We start from the raw sequence: 21,579 nt of genomic DNA, 5'->3' as shown, positions 1-21,579 counted from the left end.
TGTTCTTTTTGGATGAACGGAATAAAAGGCTTGATGGAACAGTTTATGTCACTTAATCATGGAAGCCATACTGAAGCATCTAAAGACCAAAGCACAGAAGCATCTCCATCTCCATCTCCATTTCAATCTCCCGCTACATCCATTTTGATACACTCTCCTAACAAAGTTAGAAGTCGAGGACGACCACCAACAAAGAGGAAACAATCCTTAATTGAAAAAATCCCCAAGATTTCGAGATCAAAAAAGAAGAGAAATACGGCCACAACATCTACAGTTTTGGATTCAACACAACAACAACAACAGCAATGGAATGATCCACTTTCAACTCAATTATCCTTCACATCACTTTTGTCCTCTCAAGTATATGTCGAAGATAATGCGTGTGGGGATAACATTCAACGAAGATAGTATTTATTTGATCATGTTGTTGTCACTTTGAATATTTTTACATTTTTAACGAAGATAGTACTTATTTGATCATGTTGTTGTCACTTATTTTTGTCCCGAAACCACACGTTTCTTGTCCCTAAACCACCCATTTCGGGTCCCGAAACATCATTTCGAGTCCCGAAACCATCCATTTCGGGTCTCGAAACCACCCATTTCGGGTCCTGAAACCACACGTTTCTTGTCCCGAAACCACCCATTTCGGGTCCCGAAACACCTTATTATATACTTGTTTTTTGTCCCGAAATGGCGTTTTTTAACTCATATTATACTTGTTTCTTGTCCCGAAATGGCGTTTTTTAACTCATATTATACTTGGTTTTCTTGGTTTATACTTTATACTTAGTTTAAAATTATTATAATTGAAGACTAGAAAATAATTAAAGACCAAAAATGTACTAAATTAATTAAGGGTCGCTCTTTACATACAACTTATACGTTTCAGGACAATCTTCTTTTAAAATTTCCAAAAACTTATTTAAGAAGTTCTTCAGATTTTGGTTCAAACTTGAACGGATGATCATTGCGGTGTATTTGACTCGCAAAGCTTCAAGCATTCCCTTTGCCTAAAAAATATTTGAAAATATGTAACTTACATTAAAATTCAGCGGTTATTTATTAAAGATTTGTGAAACAAATAAAATGTGAAAATATGTAACTTGCATTTCTTTTGCTTATAGCACATTCCCAATTTGCATTGCCATTGTAAGTATGAATATGTCTCATGCAGTATATTTTACAAAAGAAGTTAATAAACATAAACACTTTAAAATACATTATATGTAAAAAACACTTCAACAATACCAATTTCCGAATTGTGACATATTTATGTTCCCATTCTATATCTGGGTCCAGTGGGAGGTTGTCGAGGACTTCAATTACTTTCTTCGCAATGTTGATGACAACAACATAATAATGACTTTCGTATAAAAATTGGAAAAATATCTGCAAAAATATCACCAAGATTAAGATGACATGTATGAGCAAGAATAAGTATTTAATATAAGCATATTGGACTTACCAGATTAGCAGTTTTCATGTCTTCGGGTGTTAGTTTGAAAATTCTCATTTCTTCAATCAATCTGTCAATAAATAGGTCTTTCGTTCTCCAAAAGTCCTGCAAATTAAATCAACATGACAATAAGACAATTGGTTTATACAACAATGAAAGATATAGAGACTTACCGTAAGGACTGTTGAAAAAACGATTTTCGCGTCGGAAGATAATTTGCAGTGCAATGTGATAAGGTTTGCCCACGCATCAATAATATCACTTTCAACATGGCATCTATTTTTCATGGATTGAAATTGCTCTATGTTGATATTGGTATGCTCGGATACATACACTACTTCCTTCCTGAAACCACATAAAGAAGAAATGAAGTTAAAAAAACACCCATTTCGGGACAAGAAACGACCCTTTCGGGTCCTGAAAGCACCCATTTCGGGACAAGAAACCACCTTTCGGGTCCCGAAACTACCCATTTCGGGTCCCGAAACACTATTTTGGGTCCCGAAACCACCCATTTCGGGTCCCGAAACCACACATTTCGAGTCCCGAAACCACACTTTCGGGACCCATAACAGCCAAACACATAAAGAATACACATAAGAATTCAACTTTCAGGTCCTGAAACCACACTTTCGGGTCCCTAAACCACACTTTCAACATAATATAAACAACATCAACTAAGAAAGATTGATTTACCTCGCATTCTCATCACCTTTATTGTCAAAAATGAATCCCAAAACGACTTCATCCCGGTAATCTATCTTGACAAAATCGAAGAAAACATGATTTATTCGCTTGTTGTTGATCAAATATTGACATTGAAGGCGTGGTGGAATTTTCATGACTTCGAGGGGATATTTCCTAGGTTTTTTGACAAATTTTCTGTCTTTAAACACCGATAGAGGAACTTCTTGACCACCCTCTTTTTGTACCACCAAATCATGTCCAACTTCTTGACCACCCTCTTTCTTCGGCTTGTCCTGCGTCATATATGGAGATTTAAGGTGTGCTGGAACTTTCATTTGTCGCACGGGATTTTTCCTTCTTTTTCTTGGAGCCACCTCTTTTCCATCGTCCTCAGTGTGACACCCCTCATCATTTTGATCAGCAGCCTCCTTGTCAGCGGCCTCATCAAGACCTCCCTCATTTTGAGCAGCAGCCTCTTTGTCACCCCCCTCATTTTGAGCAGCAGCCTCCTTGTCACCAGCCTCATCAAAACCCACCTCCTTGTCAGCGGCCTCATCAAGACCACCCTCATTTTGAGCAGCAGCATCTTTGTCACACTGTTCTTCAGAAGGTGTTTGATCCTTGAAGTATTTATGCATGGCATCCCTGAAAAGTTTATTCTTGTTCATTGCTCTGTAAATGATGTGCATGGCGTTGTTATACAATGGCGTTGCATCCCAGCCTGAACTTAAAGATTCCATTTTTCTCATGGCTTTTTCAAGCATCACTGTACATTTCGTAACGCACACCAAATTCTCTGTAAAAGTTATTCCGACCTCATCCGGAGCTGTGTTCAGAGGTGGTGACCTATTCCTAGGTTCTACTGCTGCTGCCGCCGCCTTTGGGGTCTCAGACACCCCATCATTCATATCATCCTCCTCGTTCTCCTCCTCCTCGTTCTCTCAGAAATCATTATCCTCGTCGTTGCTCTCCTCCCACATCCCCGGTAGTGGAATGCGTCCCAGAACGCTTCCACGTCCGAATCCTCCATTATCAAACTTTGTATCCAGCCTAAACTTCAACGTTGTGTCATTCCAACATGACAGTATAGGAAATCGTCGCTCAGTAACTCCTCCCAGTTCAGGGTTGCTCACCCTATACACGTAGCATAGCTGAAAACATACATATGTTAAAACTAAATATTTTTGAAAATATAAAAATGAATTAGTGATAACTTACGATAAAGAACGTATGTGGTCCTTGGAAATGTCGTTTTTCATTCTGCTTCACTTTTGCGCATGATTGAACTAATCCTTCAAGTACAAATTTGCACCAATTGAACTTCTTGATATTGTCAACATCTGAAATATTTTTCAGAATTCTATACCTGCAAATGAAAAAAACATATTTGAGGATTATTTAACAATACAAATTTGTTGTCATGCAATTGAAAATAATAGAAATGAGATATACCTGGATAGGTTACCTAGGTGATCACACCAGAGAAAGCAACTGACAACAAATAATACGAAGTCTATCTTGAAATTGTTGTCAGCAGCTTTGTTCTCAATGATTTTGATCGGCATAGCAGTCGCTAAAGGAGCGCCATTATCAGGGTTACCCCATCGAGTCCTAAATGCCTTCAACTTGTCATCAATCTCCTTATTCTGATATTCTACAATATCCAGCTCCCCTCTAGGGAGACCCAATACCATATGAACGTCCTCTTCTTCGATTTTCACTTCCTCACCATTCTCTAGGGTGAATGAACATTTATTGCAGTCAAACTTTCTGACTAGATAACGAGAGATCTCCCCGGGGCATTTTGAAAGCGATAATGAAAGTAGAGCGCCAAAACCTATTGACTTCACAGCATCTTTTTGTTCCTTAGACAGCATTTGAAGAAGATTGAAAAGGCCACTAGACGATGTCCTAGTTAAAAATAAGTTGTGGGGGGCTGCTTTGGGAGTTGTTGCTCTAGGGGATTTGGGAACTGCTTTGAAAGCTGCTTTTGGAGCTGCATTGGGAGCTGGTTCGGGAGCTGATTCTTGGACAATCCTTTTACGTTTATTTGCCCTACAACAACAAATAATAAACATTTAAAAGCCATGAAGCAAATAATCACATAAATGAAGCAATTCGGGTCCCGAAACCATCCATTTCGGGTCCCGAAACACGCTTTCGGGTCCCGAAACCACCCATTTCGGGTCCCGAAACACCATTTCGGGTCCCGAAACCATTCATTTCGGGTCCTGACCATCCATTTCGGGTCCCGAAACACACTTTCAGGACCCTAAATTCAGCCAAACATTAAGTAATCCAACTTTCGGGTCCTGAAACCTATCATTTCGGGTCCCGAAACCACACTTTCGGGACCCTATACCTATCATTTTGGGTCCCAAAATCACACTTTCGGAACCCTAAATTCAGCCAAACATGAAGTTATCCCACTTTCGGGACACATAACAGCCTATTTCGGGTCCCGAAATCACACTTTCGGGACCCTAAATTCAGCCAAACATGAAGTTATCCCACTTTTGGGACCCATAACAGCCTATTTCGGGTCCCGAAATCACACTTTCGGGACCCTAAATTCAGCCAAACATGAAGTTATCCCACTTTCGGGACCCATAACAGCCTATTTCGGGTCCCTAAATTTAACAAATACACAATAATTTTAGTTTTCGGGACCCATAATTCAACCAAACACAATTAAATCATATTTTCGGGTCACGAAAATTTTGTTTCGAGAACCATAATGTAGCAAATACACAATAATCATAGTTTTCCCTAACCCTAACCGCAAAACCCTAACCCTAACTGCAAAACCCTAACCCTAACCGCAAAACCCTAACCCTACGATTCTAAAATAAAAAATATCTTATTTACCTTGTCCTTGGAGATCTGGGAGATCTTGGGGCCTTGCATGGAGATTTACCTGAAACACCAGCCTGAAAAGAAAATATTACAAAATGAACACGAAGGCGAACGATTCTGAAACTGAAATATTAAAGAATGAGAAGTGTCTTACCATTTTCGAGCGAAATAAGAAAGTAGAAGTCGGGATGCCGGAGTGAAAAATCGCCAGAGAAGACGCCGGTTCGTTCGCCGGAAGTGATAAATGAAAAGAAGAAAGAGAGGGAAGAAGAAAGAAGGGAATTGGACCTGAAACGTTTTAAAATTTTTTTTTTCTCTCTCCTAGCTGGTAAGGCCACGTAGGATTCGTGGCCTTGCTTTCGCTAACCCTTCGTTGAGAATATCATTTCTCTTTATTTCTCTTTTTTTATTAATTAGGTGGTATCACTTTAGTTGAAAAAAGGAAAAATATAAGAAAAGAGAAAAAAAAAATATCAGTGAATTAATTTGTACCACTTCATTCATTCTTTCATTCTCTTTCAAATTCTTTTTCAAATATTTCTCTTTCCTAAATAAGACAGAAGTAAATAAATACACTAAAAATAACTTCATTCTAATAATTCTCAAGATAATTAATTTTTTTTTATTCAACAAGATTTTTTTTATAAAAGAACTAAAATCAAAGAAGGTCTTGTTCAAGAGTTAATGAAAATATCATTAAGAGACGTCATGTTACAGGCAGCAATAATAATCAGTGGCGTTTATACGTTAGAGTTCGGGCAAAAAAAAATATGACAGAAATGACGTAACTCCCTAATTTCTTAAAAAAAATTAATTTAATTCATTATTTTCTTTTTTAATTCATAAAATATGGGCAAAACTTTTGAGTATTCACTGTTCTATTCGTAATTATTTTTTTTACTTTTATAAACCCACCATAAATTTTTTCATGTTCCCCTAACTCAAACATATGAATCCGTCCCATCAATAAATAAAAGAAAACTAGTAGAGATAGTTATGCAAAACAAATATTAAATTTAGTTTGGACATCCTCACTAATATTGCTAAAAATATTACTTTGATTACCATGCAAAGTTAGTCCTATTGCAACACTAAAAGAAGAAAAACTAAAATATTTAGAGAAACATAGTCTTCTTCTTCTCTGATCTGCTTTAATCAATATCCCTAATAATGAACAACAATTCTGGATCCATCAATATCATATTGGTCATCTCGTACGCCAAATTCAATCCAATTCTTGGATTTGCATAGCTTGACAAAGAAATACCATCCGATAGCAAACACAGTTATGATCCCACTGATCAAATAAACCACCTTATCTGCAATCACCATGATCACTACCAGGAATATTACAGGAGCTATAAACACAATTAGCAACCCGACCAAATTCATCGGCACTCTATACGGACGGTTCATCTTCGGATACTTCATCCTCAACCTATAAAACGCTGCCAACTCCAGAATCATCCCAAGGCTATACAGAAAGTTCGCCGACGCCACAATCTCTGTGAAGTCCAAGAACGAAGCTCCAATGCAAACCGCCGTCGCCATTAGGATCGCCAACCACGGTGTGTGGAAGTAACTCGATCGCCTACCGAAGCATTTTGGTAGAATCCCAATCTCCGTCATACCCACAACCTGATAAGCGCTGCTGCTTAATTGGGCCTCATACAATCCGATCGCCGACAATGCCGCACCGATCTCGATCCAGATTTTAAGCCATTTTCCTGCGATCATCTCCGCGGCGGTCGCCATGAACCCTGTTTCCCACATACTCTGGTCGACGGATATAGCTCCAGTGACGGCCATGAGAGGAAGAATGTACGCCAAGCAAGTGAAAACAACAGCGGTGAAAAGGGCAGTTGGGAAAGTCTTATGCGGTTTATCGACTTCGCCGGCGAGAGTGCTAACATTGTCCCAGAAATTTAGATTCCAGAAGAGGGTATTAAAGAAAAGAGTCCAATCCTTCTTCACGCCTTCTTGGCCACGATTAAGCCATCGTTTGGTATCAATTTTCGGGATTGCGATCACTGTCATGATAATAAACGGGAGAAGAGAAACTATCCCAAGGATTACAGTAGCGTAACCGACAATCGTTAGCCCTAAATAATTAAGAAAGGATAATACAAGAGTTGAACCGGTGACGGCTATGGTTCGTGGATAACCTCCTTCTAAAATGGGGAAGAGTTTTTCGAGATAGCTAACGCAGAGGGCAGGGAACGCGGCGACATTGATAACCCCGCAAAAGAGTTTCCACCAACCCATAAGATTCCCAACAAAAGGACCGAACGCACGATCGGCCCAAATAACGAACCCGCCATTACCTGGGAAGGCGGTGGAAAGTTCGGCTGTGATTAGGGCTTCCGGCGCACTCCAAATAAAAGGGAATAATAAAAAGCCTAAGATTGCATAAAAGGGTCCGGCTGCTTGGACAGCCGGCTCCTCACCGTAGGGACCGCCGGCAACTTCGAAGTAAATGAGAAAGATGAGTGGAAGGAGTGTTAGTTTCTTGGCAACATGAATGATTCCGCCGCCGCCGGCGGCAGCGGTAGTGGGAAGGATGGTACCAGACCCATTAGTCATGGATGGTAGGGAGTAGAGTTGGACAAGTTCAGCAGTTACTAATGGCTGGAAATGGAAGTTGAAGAAAATTGAAATATTCCGGCAATGGCCCGTATTAGGAAAAGGAGAATGCAGGGCAGGGAGAGAAAGTGAGAGAGAGTCTTTAGGAGATAATTGTGAACTGATATGAGTTTGTTAAAGAAAATCATTTATAAAATAAATGATTTGATTTAAATAATGAAAACATACCTTACCAATTACACGAATTTTACTTCATAGGTAAATGTTTAAGAGAATAAAAAATCATGTCTAATAAAATAATAATAAATTAAATTAAATTGTCATGTTTGAAACTTTTTTTTATGCACTTTTCTTTCCCTAAGGCTGCGTTTTACGAGGTACAATTATATTAGATATAAACTATACGGGTATAAATTATATGGAGGTATAAAATAGTATAATTTGTATATACTATTATTTATATACAAATTATAATATAGATTTATAATTTTTTGTTTGATAAATATTATAAAATTTAAGTATAAGAATAAAATAATAATAATTTTATTTTTATATTTGTAAATTATTTTTTAAATATTATTTTTAATTAACTTTATTGATATTTTAATGTTATTTTAATTTTATTTTAATTAATTTAAATATTATAACAAATAAATAAATAATAATATAATTACGTTATTATTTTAAATTAATAATAATATATAAAAATAAATAATTAGTATTATTTTATAATTTTAATTAAAATATGAAAAATAATATATTTTTTAAAATTATTGAACTAACAAGTTAAAAAGATAATAATTATAATTAATAATATTATTATTTTTATTTTTATATTACTAATTATAAAATAAACATTAACTTTCTTTGTAAAAATAAATAAAATTTTAAATTATTTAAATTTATAAATAATAAAATTTTAAAACTAAGTTTATTTAATAAAAATATATATTATATACTAAAATTAAAAATAATAAAAACTTAATAATTAAACTTTAATAAAAATTAAATACACAAATAAATGTTAATATTAAAAAAATAAGATAAAAAATTATAAAAATAAATTAAGAATTTAATACCTTCTTATAATAGGTATAGGGTGTTACAAATTTATACCCTTTTCAAGGTATAAATTATACTACAATTAATTGTAAGTATAAAATAATTCCAACCAAACACTTCTACAATTTTACTATTAGAATAATTATTCTATCCCAACAGTGTTGTAAATTTGTAATACCTCCTACCAAACACAGCCATAAAATGATTTTTCTGAACTTCATCATTTTTTCAATTGTCATTCTTTTCAAACATTACCATTCTTTTGAAAATAAAAAATTTTTTATGGATTTTTTTAACATAATTAGGTCATTTTCTTGAGCATAACTATTTTTCTCAGACTTTTTATCAAGTTTTTTTAACATGGTCATTTTTTCGTATATAGTCATTTTTCCTAAATGACCATTTTTTTCGAATATTGTCATTTTCCCGAACATGACCATTTTTTTGAAACATAATTTTTTATGGACTTTTTCCAACATAAGGTCATTTTCTCAAAAATTGTCATTTCCCGAACATGGTTAATTTTTCGAACATTGCTATTTTTTCTTATTAATAATTTTTTTATATGATTTTTTTTATTATTTCTTTCTCATGCAAAAGTGACCATCATGTAAAATTCCTGATATTGTTTTAATTCTCAACTTCATTGCATTTGTCACTATTCATAATAATAATAATAATAATAATAATAATAATATTATATTTTAAATCTTAAGTATGGTAAGTTTTCATCCCAATTACCAACAAAAGCAAAAAAGGTTTCATCTAAAATATTTGTTACAGAAATTATCTTACTTTTAAAACAAACATTATGACTAACAATATAAAAACAATTATATATTATTATAAAGACCAAAATATCCTCATATATATATATATATATATATATTATTTTATCATTTATTTTATTATATATATAAAGTACATTTATTTATTTTATAATTATTGTAAAGTAATATATTAGTTATCTTTTTGTAAAAATATTTATCTGTATTAAAAACATTAAAAAAAACAGTTAATTGGTATAATTATAATTTTTTAAATTATCATTTTTAATAGAAAGATTAATGATCTATAAAATATATTTTAATATTTATAAATAAATATTATAATATTAATTATAAACTTACCAATATAAAAATTACATATTAAATTGAAATGAATATCATAAATATAGTTACAACAAATAAAAATAAATACAAAAGTTATTTAGGTTTCTTTAATCACTTCAAACAATTTCGACAAGAATCAATGCATTTAAACATACAAATATTTAGTAAGATATTATTCTTCAAAAATTTATATAAACAAACTCTGAATATTAAAAAAAAGAAAGTGAAAATTTATCAATAACATAAGAAATATTGATCAAGATTTTCAAAACAAAATATTACACTTATAGATCAAAATATTTTTGTAAGAATTGTGTATAATATATATTAAAATAAATGAAAATAAAAAATTATGTAACTTTAAAATTATAACAAGTTAAAATTCTATTTTGATACAATATAAAAAAAAAATCTATAAAGAATAAAATAAATTAAAATTATTAAAATATATAATGATTTATATTTCAATAAATTTAATTTATATATAATTTAATTTATAATACTATTTTTTAATATTATAAAATTATTCTAATAAATAGTATAAAAATTAAAATTGTTAATCTTATTTTTTTTAATTATTTCAAATATTTTATTCTAAATTATCATTACCTATTTATATACTAAATATTTGAGTAATTATTCTCAATTAAACATATTATATATAATATTATATATATATATATATAATTATATATATATATATTAAAAATTCACATTCGTAAAATTATTGATCGGAAGACTTTTAGACTTATCAACCAATAAGTTGCGGAGAGTGTTAAAGACGTTCATATCTAGTAATTAGAATGGTCATCAAATCTATAATGTTGTATTAATAGTCAATAAAAACACTGACTCAACTAATTCAAGAGGTGTGGAGTGTGTTTTTGTCAAGTTAGACATCAAAAAAGATTAGGATTACGTTAGAGAGTTTTTATCAAGGTTTTGAAATACGCGGTCGAATCGGCGATCTAACCGGTCCGACCGCAAAACGGTGGAATAGGCAGTTCGGATTTTAACTTATATACGCTAACCATTCGAACCGGTCATAATCCGGCCGAACCGGACGGTTCGACCGAAAATTAGAGCCGAAAATTTCCGGTTAGAAGAAATTTCCGATTAGAAAAGTTACCCATTATTCTGATGGATATGTAAGGAGATCTCGGCTCCAATCTTAATTCAAATCGTTTCTTCTTAAGATATTTTCACTTCGTCTGATCAGATCAATTCAAGGTTATCTTTGTCTTCTCCGGTCCTCCTTCGTCTGGTCTTATCCTTTGTCAAATAGATATCTTAAGCTAAGATGGAGATTGAGCCTAATTTTACCTTTGCTGGAAGATCAGACAATATAAAACCGTTAATGTCAGAATATGATACTTAGAGGGAGAGACAATAGTGGGGAGGATGATACTTGGAGAAGAGACCATAAAAAAATAAGAATGGTTAAGTTAAGAAAGACAATATAAAATCGTTAATGTCAAAATATGATACTTAGGGAGAGACAATAGTGGAGAGGATGATACTTGGAGAAGAGACCATAAAAAAATAAGAATGGTTAAGTTAAGATAAGAAAGTAGAAGTTTAATATTTTAAAGTTGTTATTTATTAGTATTATTTCTAAATCATTCTTTTTATTTATTTATTGGTTTTACCTTTTACAAAAATTAAATTCCGGTTCAATCAGTGGTTCAATCGGTCGGACCGAAGTTCGCCTAAAAAATTGGGTTGATGACCGAAACGGTTTTTAAAATCATGGTTTTTTTTTGTTGTAATTGACATAATTAGAATGGGTGCGAAATTGATTGATTTGATTAGATTTTGTCTCTCGATGTTTAAGTTTTATGTCATTGTTAATGGAAATTCTCAGTGATTTTTTTAGAGCTCCCAAGGGATTAAACAAGGTGATCTACTCTCTTTTCTTTTTTGACATTGTTATGAAAGTTCTCTAAAGAATGATGGTTTTTTTAGAAAACACGGGGCTCGTCCGAGAAGTGAGTCGTGGGTCAAAATATATTATTTTTCCATTTCACATTTGTTTTGCATTTATGATACGCTCTACATGGTTCAGGCTACTTAAAACTCCTTCTGAATATTTTATAGTGATTCGGTGTATATTCTAGTCTTCGAGTAAATATTAATAAGTCAGACATCTTTTCTCATATTCTGTTTCGAATAAAAAAATGATGGGGTTGGAAAATGTTTTGTTGTTTAAATCGGTGGTCTTCCGTCAACATATCTTGGTAGGTCATTGAGTTCTAAATTACGATACAAAGTCTCTTAGAACCCAATTATCACTAAAATGGAATGTAACTATCTATGTGGAAAAATAAAACAATCTCAAAAGGAGGTCGGTTAATCCTCATTAAGAGAGTGTTGTTATTTATTCCCACATATATGATGTCTTTATTCATTCTTCATAAAGGTGTGGCGGTGAAAATGGTGAGAATTATGTATAAATTTATATAGGGTCTTCCAACTCATCGTTTTGTCATCTACTTAATTGTGAGAAGGTTAAATGTTTTAATGATCAATAAAGTGTGGATATTCGAGATCTTATTTTCTTTAATAAGGCTTTTTATAAAAATTGTGTATTATATTTGTAATGGATCCGAATAGTCTATGAACATCGATGATCAAATGTAAGTATAGTCATAATTTGTCTGTTTGGTTCACAAAAATGTTTAATTTTCCAATGGAGTGGAGTATTCAGAGGAGAATTTATTCTCTTTGGAAAAAAATTCGTGAGTAGTCTAGATTCATTGTGGGGGATTATTTTTCAATTAGTTTTTTAGACGATACGTGGTGTAGTGTCAAAATCTAGCTACGATGTATCGTGAGCTTGCTTTCATTTATATATATAGAAATGTCACAGTTAAAGACATGTTTGATCACTGTTTAATAATTTCTCTAGTTGAATTAGATATAAAAGGAGATTAAACATTAAAGAGATCGTCCCATAATAGTGTTTTATTTTTTGTATGATGCAACAAGTGTATCCGTCTAAACAAGTTGTTATGCGTTAGCAAACCACGGATAGTTTCAATGTGGAGAATTCTTAATTACAAGTTATTCACTAAGATGATTCCATATATTTTTGTTAAGAGAAATTTTCGGAGTCAAAAATTACATACAAGATCTCGTTCATTGGATGGAGCGTTATTAACGGTGAAATTTTTACTAATGATATGTGTAGAAATTTTAAAGAGAAAATATGTAGAGAATTGTATTGATTGTGAGTACATAAGAAGTCTAGTGTTAAATAATGAAAATTACATTTGCATGAAAGGAAAATAATTTAAACAAAAAATCATATGAATTATAATTGATTAGACAACCAGCAGCAAATTTTCAATTAATTAACAAATCAATTAGTCTCGTGGATTTGCTACTAATAACATTCCATTCTCAGAATCGTTTGACTTTCCATATTTTCTTCCAAGAAAGATAGAGAGATAATTTTACACTTTCACTCAAGTTGGGTAGTGGATATTGAGATTGTCCAACTTGCCACATATTTACTCAAATCGACTTAGGAAGAGTTTTGATGAGAATATTAACCACCTAATAGGAAAGACATTGGGTAGCTATGAGAGTGGAGAGGATGTTGTCGAGGAGATGGAAATGTTGATGACATTTTTTCAATTTGACTTATTCTAATTCATGATTCACTTAGTTAGGTTTGGCTCTTGGCTCTTGGTTTTTGGCTCTTGGTTTTTGGCTCTTGGCTCTTGCTCTTGGCTTTTGACTCTTAGCACTTGGCTCTTGCAACTCTTGAAGTGAAAAATTATAATTTTTGGACATATGAGATGTTGGAATAAATTCTACGAGACATGAAGACGGTGTTCGATACAAATTCGAGTAAAGTACAGTTTCGAAACACGACGAAACTGCCAAAAAAAGAGGGAAAATGCATTGGGATTTGTGATAAATAATTTTATAAAAATATGAGATTATAGAATCATTTGTATTCTCCTCCAATGGCTATTTACACCATTAGAGGAGGCAACGGAAAATTATGAATCGGTTTCTTCAAGATGGAAAAACCCGCTCTGATACCATGTAGAAATTTTAGAGAGAAAATATGTTGAGAATTGTATTGCTTGTTTTCAGTACATAAGAAGTCTAGCGTTAAATAATAAAAATTACATTTGCATGAAAGGAAATGATTTAAACAAAAAAGTCATATGAATTATAATTGATTTGACAACTAACAGCAAATCTTCAATCAATTAGTCCCATGGATTTGCTACTGATAATATTTCATTCTCGGAATCGTTTGACTTTCCATATTTCCTTCCAAGGAAGATAGAGAGATAATTCTACAATATGTAGATGAAAAAAATATTGTATTATGGTTAGTCGTTCGAGAAAGTTGAATAGGCAACTCACATACTTTTTCATTATCGAGGAGTGGCTAATATTTGATGTTTTTTGTGGAGTATTACTGGATTAATTAAAAAGTTGCTGGGAAGTTTGAATTAATGTGATTGATATGAAAAACTTACATATTTGGGCATAATTTTGAAACCCAGGCCGGTCATTAACCAGGTGAAGGAACTGGGTCACTAGGTTATAGGTTTAACTGGTGGTTCAACTAGTTCAACCAATTGGTTTAATATAATAATAAAATAATATAAAAATAGCAAAAATTCATTAAATTGTTTATACAATAATAGTCAAAGAGACTTAACTAGATTATGCGAGGGACAAGACTTCAAATCAAACTACAACCTTCGATTTTTGGATAACTATATTTTTATCTAGAGAAGAAACTATGTTTAAGTTATGACTTATAATGGCACCTTAAATCATTTTTTTAATCTGATAAAAGCAAAATCAGTGATTTATGTAAGAGATGAAGCTTGAGGTAAATAAAAGTGTTTGTCATTCTTAGTATTTAAAACTAGAAATCGGTAATCTGCCCACATGGAATTAGAAATATATAAACCCAATGGGAACTAAAAATCGGGGAGAGAGGAACTGATAGAGTGATAAATAAGAAAGAAAATAAGTAATTTAAAAAAAATATAGGATAAATCAGTTAGGTTAACCCGGACTACCGGATTTCTGGTCCAACCGGCGGGTTGGCCTAGTTTATCTGGGTTGATTACATTTTTTTCATTAACCCAGCCCGGTTTGACGATCGGTTCACCGAGTGGACCGGTCTGACTAGCGGAACATGTTTTAAAACTATGTATTTAGGTTACAATCTCAATTATATTTTGATAAATTATCTAGTTGAAAAAAAAATATCAAAATTTTAATGATTATAGTAGTCAAATACGTATAATCGATAACCTATTGAGTAATTCATAATTCGATCTCGATAACCTATTGAGTAACATTTGTTTGCTATTTTTTAATGTCATGTTTTATCGTTATAGTTAATGTCATGTTTAATATAATGACTTTTTAAAAAAATAAAACATATATATATTAAAAAAATCTAAAATCTAAAATCTAAAATAGTTTTTGATTTATTAATTATGAATAATAATGAAATATAAATAACTAAATGGTTACGTGGCCACATGCCACAGTAAAGAAGATGGCCGAACAAAAAAAGGAAATGCGTGTTGAATGTCATAGAAACCTATAATAATTTCTTCTACAGAAATCCACCCTTCCTTGTAAGGAACAACAACCACCACCACCTTCAATGACAGAATAGCGGCATGAGTTGGAAAAATAGGATGCACCAAATTTATCTAATAAATGGTTACAGCCTCTTCATTACCATTACAGTTTTCAGTACTTCAAGAATCAGACCAAACATATATATATATATATATTCCTTTCTTTCCAACACTCACTTTAAATGCAGCAACCAATTAAGCCTACAAACAAACAACACTTCCCAAAGTTCTAGGAAGGACTCTGCAAACACTTTCATTCATTCAGCCAATCGTGTTTTCAGAACAGAATCGCACATTATAGGAAGTAGTCTGGTGTTCGTCTCGTTACATCTGGCTCTCCCCTCCTGGGAGCTGGCTCAAACTACAATAACAACAAGACACCCAGCATAAATTATCCACATTCTAGAAACAATATATATAGTTCCTCAACTTTAACATACCTGAATAAAAGTGTGGTTTCTGCAGTCATCAACTTCCAAGATTGATGCCATGTTACCACATCGATAACAATAATTAGGTGCACTAAATATGGTTACAACCTTCTGCTCCTGTTATAACCAAATCATATATAAAAGTTACTACAAACCCATCATCAGCCTTATCTAACAAATGTAGGCTTTTCCTCACTGTCAACATTAAAAGTTTTAATAACAAAACAGCCATTTATGTACTAGGATTATTCTCATGCTTACATGGGCCCAGTTAAATCCCTCCATAACCAGTTGATGTGCCCTGGCAATTAACTTTAAGCTATTTGTGTGGTTGAACTGCTCTGATATGTCCTGAAAGCAACACATGTTTAGGGAAAAATAATATGAGTATGTGGTTTGCTAATACAAGAAACACCCTATCATGATAAAGAGACAAATATCTAAAACAATACAAAGAGAAAAACACCTGGCCAAAAGTGTATCCAGCACCTCTGGGAGAGATACCCCAGCCACAACGATCATCAGGGTCAGACCACAGAAGATCGCACATTGGTCCCTCATGTGGAACCTCTTGGACCCGGTCAAAATTGCGTATATTGTCAAGGGTTTCAATTGACGGGGACAAACCACCATGGAGACAAAAGATTTCTGATTCAACCTAAAATATAGAAACAGGGGGAGGGGATGTGACTTTCACATTAAGTGTGATGGTAACACTAATTCTCGTTTCTCAAAAAAAAAAACTTCTCAAGGGAGAATATGGGAAATTAAGCCATAAATGGAAAATAATTGGTACTAACCAATGCGGTAAGTGGAAAATAGTCGAACAAATCTGTAAAAGTCTTCCAAACACTGGCATTACCATACCTGTAAACAGAGAAAGTGACATTATGAGATGGCATATGGAAGGAATAGATCTAATGCAGGTCACAAGCAATCAGATTATTCAAGCTTTAGACTGTGTTACGTAACTTACGCTTATTAGTTAGATTAGAAAAAAGACAATAATATAGGTATGGCATTTTTTTATAAACCTTATCGCCAATAAAACAACTTATGGGAACATGAGAACCAAGATTCTACAACACGTAAGCAACTTGTTCCACAAAATCTATAATAAAGTTATGACATGCAACATTTCACCTCCTTTATATAAAATTCACAATTTGGAAAGGTTGTTGAGAACTCACTTCCGCAGGCATTCATCATAAAATCCATAAACTTGAGTAATCTGCATATTTGAAATTTATAAAACCTGTAAGCACTAGTGACAGAGAGTCTACAGATTAAATATTCAAGTCATTACATAACCAGTAAAATAATGTTCATTTAGCAATAAGTATGAGGGCATATAGCAAACAGAATATATCATCTGCATAAATGCAATAAAAATAACAGCTGAAGAAATCTTTTTCATGAAGGAAACAGTAAAGTGGAAACAAGAAGAAGGGTATAAACAAGGGAGACAAGTAAATATAAACCTGTCGACTTTCATGATTTCCTCTCAAAATTGTAAGTCGCTGAGGATAACGTACTTTCATGGCCACCAGAAGCTGTTAACAACAAAAATAAGTGTCATCATGACAGTTGACTCTATCATGTTAAGCAATGCTTTGTATACACACAAGAGAGTATTCGGCAAAAGGTGTGCTCAGAAGCTACCACATTCACGTGTTGTTAATGATAATTCACTTCCTTCAAATGACAGGACTAAGATCCCATTCATTAATATAGCCCCTTCAGTTGAATTCTAAAGCCTATTCTTACTTATACAACAATAAAATTCACCACTAATTTCAATTAAAATTGATAAAGGCAACCAACAATACAAACTTGAACCCAAGTGTTCTTTTCCAAATTGACGGTGGAATTTGGTACAACAGTAACTATTTCTTTAAGTAACTTCCAACATTCAGTAACCTCAAACTATATGCACAACCTAACTCAATCACAATCTTAGTCACCAATGTCTGACATGCTATTTACATGTCATCTCCTAATATTGGAAAGAATTAGGTTTATTGCGTGTAACTCAGCTTTCTAGAAAGAACAATATCAAACTACTTCAATATAGAACCAACAAAATGAAGATGAGGGAAAAGTAACATGAAAAGGCAGCAAAGGTGATGAAAAATGGTAACACAAACAGGGAACTACGAAAATATATGAATGACTTGTGCTATCAAAATGGTCAAGACAAGTTTACATGCTTATGTCCACAGTGGCATCCTAGTTTGTAGGAATGAATTACCCAAATTATTGTTTAGTTTGCTGCTTAACCTTAAGCTGTCTGTTTATTATATGGATAATCTTAGGTACAAAAGGATGAACTATTTCATGAAGTTACAACAGAAGAGAAGGTTAATCTTACCAAGATTTCGCAAATTCGGACCTTAATATGCAGCTAACAGCATATTCGGAGAGATATTTTCTATGAACTACAACATAAGAGCATAGAGTGATGATTATATCTTACCCTTGCAATTTAATTATAGTAGACATGAAAAACCATGATATGCCGTAACAAACAATTTTCTACTCATGAATTATTTTACAAGCAAAGAGTGAAATATCTTACCGTTACAGTTTCAACAGAGTAGTAGCCTCGGTCAACATAATCTCCCATAAATAAGTAGTTAGTGTCTGGGCACTACCAAACAAAGAAGTAAAAGAACATATAAATAAAACTGTTTAAGAAGCATATGAAAAAAACAAGATATAGTTCTTCATTCAATGAGTAAGGAAAATAAGAACATTTAATGGACAAGAACTCAAGAAGGCAGATTATTAATAACCCCAAACGGCAGACTTTTATAAACAAACATAAAAAAACAAGGTTTTTTATTTAAATTATTAGATATCAGAAAGAAGTTAATCACTAAATTGTTGTTTCCATATTTCTAACCCGCATGAACTTGTCCTCCTGTTTTCATTTCTTTCATGAATTACATAAGAGATAAGAACCGTTTTTAAACCTTCTAGAAACAAAGTTGTTCAATACAAGGTCCATACTAGAGCTGTAAATATTAGGGATGAAGTAGCCTGATAGACATTTTAGGTGACCCCAGGCCCTAAACCACTATTAGTAACCTTTAGTTCTTCAGAGTCATTTTTAAACTAAAGAAAGCTATATTGCACAATGAAACAAAGGTGACAAGCATACAATTCATACTAAGATTTTTAGCAGGGAATATACTTGTAGACTTTGTCAATGATGCCTCCTAATATCCTAGCACTTTCGTGTGCACAGAGATGCAATATTGATGCCAGAAGGATCATTTAAAGCTAAAACCTCTCATGAGGATATATATCAATAGGCAATCCAAAAGTACATAAATGAGATGACAAAGTTTCAACACCACAAGAAGCAGATGCTTTGTAATAGCACTCATCAAACACTTTATAAACCATCTAGAACCCGAAATAGGTGATAAAGAGAAGTGCACAGAGATGGCCAGCAGGATAATCTCAAGCTAAAACTTTTCATGAGGATACAACTCAATACACAAACCAATGTACATAAATCTGATACAAATTTTCAACACCACAAGTAGATGCTTTGTAATCAATGTTTTGGTAAGGTTTATATCCTTATCCTAATTCAAATAAATGAAACCAGTTATATGTAAAATTTATTTCCCCTCTTCTTATCAGCATATTCAAACTTGTTTTAGATATCCTTATTCTATGTTCAAAAAGAGCAGGAACAATGAGAGCTTTACAATATATATAGTTTTTCATCTGAAAGACATTCCAGTATTAATTTTATAGATCCGCAAAATAATGATCAAGATAGGACTCTGGATCTAACCATCTGGACATATGAGAATATTAAAACAGGGAAAGGATAATTTGTATTACAGAAGCATTATCAGATGGTACAAAAGAAACTCAATTGGTGAAAGGCTTCATCAATTTAGCTTGGGTCCAGTTCTAATCCTTAGTCATACAATCACAGATGAATAGTAATATCTTAAGCAGAAAATAGTGGCCCAAAAATTGAAGTGGCAAATAAATCATCACCTTATACGGAGGAGACAATCTAAATGGAGACACTAACACGTATTTTTAGAGTAAGAGAACAACCCCAACACATAATCACATTCAAAAGTATAGTGGTCATGGGCAGATAAATCAGAGATGACGTCATAATAAACATATTAATCTTTCTTGTGATATAACCCAAGAATAAAACTGGAGAAGATATGAGTACCTTTCCTCCAATCCGAAAAAGCTCTGCAAGGTCATGGAATTGCCCATGAATATCACCACAAATTGTCACGGGGCTTTTCACGGGCTGAACATAAATGAAAATTGGAAACAAACAAATTACTCCTTAAGAACATAAGTACAACATATCTAGGTGAGGGAGTTTTTCTCCATCGATAATAATAGAAAACAGAGGAAATCTATCTATCAATCATTAATAACTAATATTTTTTTAAGTTTTAGCTATATAATAATACCCCCGCCCATAACCCAATCCTTGCAAATACCAAAACGCTAAACGAAAGGCATCTAAAAATGGACCTGAACATTGCTTTCCACCATTAGAATCTCCTTGGCCTTCTCGCACAACCCCCTAACCTGCAACAGACAGCAAAATATAAGATGTCATCTACTAGCAGCTTCTTAATGCAATTGGAAGAGCTGAAACCACAATTATTACACTATACATTTAAGGAAATAGAAAAAAGAATGCATAAAAGATATGCTAGCCACATTCCAAAATCAGTGTAGCAACGAAGACTTGTTAAATGTTAACTAAGCATATGTGCTATTTAAGCAGACCAATAAAACATAGCTATTAAGAAAGAAGATTATATCTACTGCTACAAATGTACTGCAAAAAATGCTGGCAAATCGATATTTTCAGATTAAGAATGCCTCTCAGTTGTAGACAACATGATTCATGTCTATTAACTCAGTTATTACTCAAGCAATACTTTGACAAATTAGAAGAATTCCCATCTGTTACAATTTTCAGCTAAATTTGTACAGGTGATATTGAAAGTCCCCGAAAATTAACTTAAATCCATGAAAAGAATAAAAATAACCAATAAATTGGGGATCACTGTCGCCTATAAAAACGCATCAATTAAAAAAATCACCTCCGGTAAACAATAATCCTCAAGAACCATTGAAATTTACAAACAACGGAAGAACAAGTCAACAAATAATAAATAATAAAGGTCGAAAATTAACCTCTGTCTCTGACAAAGGCTTGCACTGCATGAGTTGAGCAATCTGCTCATCGAGGTTACCATTTGTAGTCGAAGGGACCGGATCGATGCTCATTTTCTACTTCCCTTGCCTTAATCGTCCCCGAATCGCAGATCCAACACCTCCTTGAAACCCTAGGATTATGCAATTCTGAAGACGTCTTCTTGCCAGATAGAGAGAGAGAGGGAGAGAAGAATACTCTTCGATTTTCCCTCGAAGGTAACCACTCCTTTTTCCGGTTTAAATATATTAAAAAGAAAAACATTTGTCTCATAGTTGATGTTTTTTACTTTTTTTATTCTCAATAAAAAATTATTCAAAATAAATTTTTAAATTGGTTATAATAATTTTATTTAAAGTTTTGATACATAAATATTCCACAATGATAAAATAAATATAAAACCTGAAAGCCATAATAGTCTATAAGATATAAATTGTTATAAATTTTAACATTTTTTTTAATTATATGAACATCTAATCTTATTTGGGACTTAAGTGAGAATCAAACATTAATCTATTAGGAACTAACTTTT

At 32.9% G+C, this 21,579-nt stretch overlaps 2 protein-coding genes across 2 annotated transcripts; both read right to left on the bottom strand.

Annotated features, from left to right (window-relative positions):
- Nucleotides 1-3,087: 3,087 nt before the first annotated feature.
- On the bottom strand, nt 3,088-7,585 carry LOC124922810 (probable polyamine transporter At3g13620). The gene is made up of 7 exons (XM_047463526.1): nt 6,182-7,585; nt 5,015-5,076; nt 4,120-4,201; nt 3,747-4,011; nt 3,599-3,611; nt 3,459-3,512; nt 3,088-3,280 (listed from the first exon to the last, which is right to left on the bottom strand). Exons 1-7 carry the CDS (start codon nt 7,583-7,585, stop codon nt 3,088-3,090), a joined length of 2,073 nt encoding a protein of 690 aa, XP_047319482.1.
- A 7,865-nt stretch (nt 7,586-15,450) lies between these two features.
- LOC124921385 (serine/threonine-protein phosphatase PP2A catalytic subunit-like) lies at nt 15,451-21,281 on the bottom strand. The gene is made up of 11 exons (XM_047462040.1): nt 21,029-21,281; nt 20,354-20,410; nt 20,037-20,120; nt 18,402-18,473; nt 17,305-17,376; nt 17,014-17,054; nt 16,624-16,690; nt 16,290-16,481; nt 16,085-16,174; nt 15,833-15,940; nt 15,451-15,753 (listed from the first exon to the last, which is right to left on the bottom strand). The coding sequence occupies exons 1-11, from the start codon at nt 21,119-21,121 to the stop codon at nt 15,688-15,690; spliced, it is 942 nt and encodes a 313-aa protein (XP_047317996.1). The 5' UTR covers nt 21,122-21,281; the 3' UTR covers nt 15,451-15,687.
- Between the last annotated feature and the right edge of the window lie 298 nt (nt 21,282-21,579).

Source organism: Impatiens glandulifera, chromosome 1, assembly GCF_907164915.1.
Source record: "Impatiens glandulifera chromosome 1, dImpGla2.1, whole genome shotgun sequence".
In the NCBI taxonomy this organism is placed as follows: Eukaryota; Viridiplantae; Streptophyta; class Magnoliopsida; order Ericales; family Balsaminaceae; genus Impatiens; species Impatiens glandulifera.
The sequence above is the reverse complement of the archived record's forward strand: the minus strand, read 5'-3'. Positions and strand labels throughout refer to the sequence as shown.

Excerpts from the sequence above, each read along its gene's own strand:
- LOC124922810 (XM_047463526.1), bottom strand. The coding sequence starts at position 7,585 with ATGACTAATGGGTCTGGTACCATCCTTCCCACTACCGCTGCCGCCGGC. Across the intron at positions 4,012-4,119 it reads CAAAAGCAGCTTTCAAAGCA|GAACAAAAAGATGCTGTGAA; the intron begins GTTCCCAAATCC and ends ATGCTGTCTAAG. Across the intron at positions 3,281-3,458 it reads AATATCAAGAAGTTCAATTG|GGTGAGCAACCCTGAACTGG; the intron begins GTGCAAATTTGT and ends CTACGTGTATAG.
- LOC124921385 (XM_047462040.1), bottom strand. The coding sequence starts at position 21,121 with ATGAGCATCGATCCGGTCCCTTCGACTACAAATGGTAACCTCGATGAG. Across the intron at positions 18,474-20,036 it reads TTTTTCGGATTGGAGGAAAG|TGCCCAGACACTAACTACTT; the intron begins GTACTCATATCT and ends TTTGTTTGGTAG. Across the intron at positions 17,055-17,304 it reads GAAATCATGAAAGTCGACAG|ATTACTCAAGTTTATGGATT; the intron begins GTTTATATTTAC and ends TCAAATATGCAG.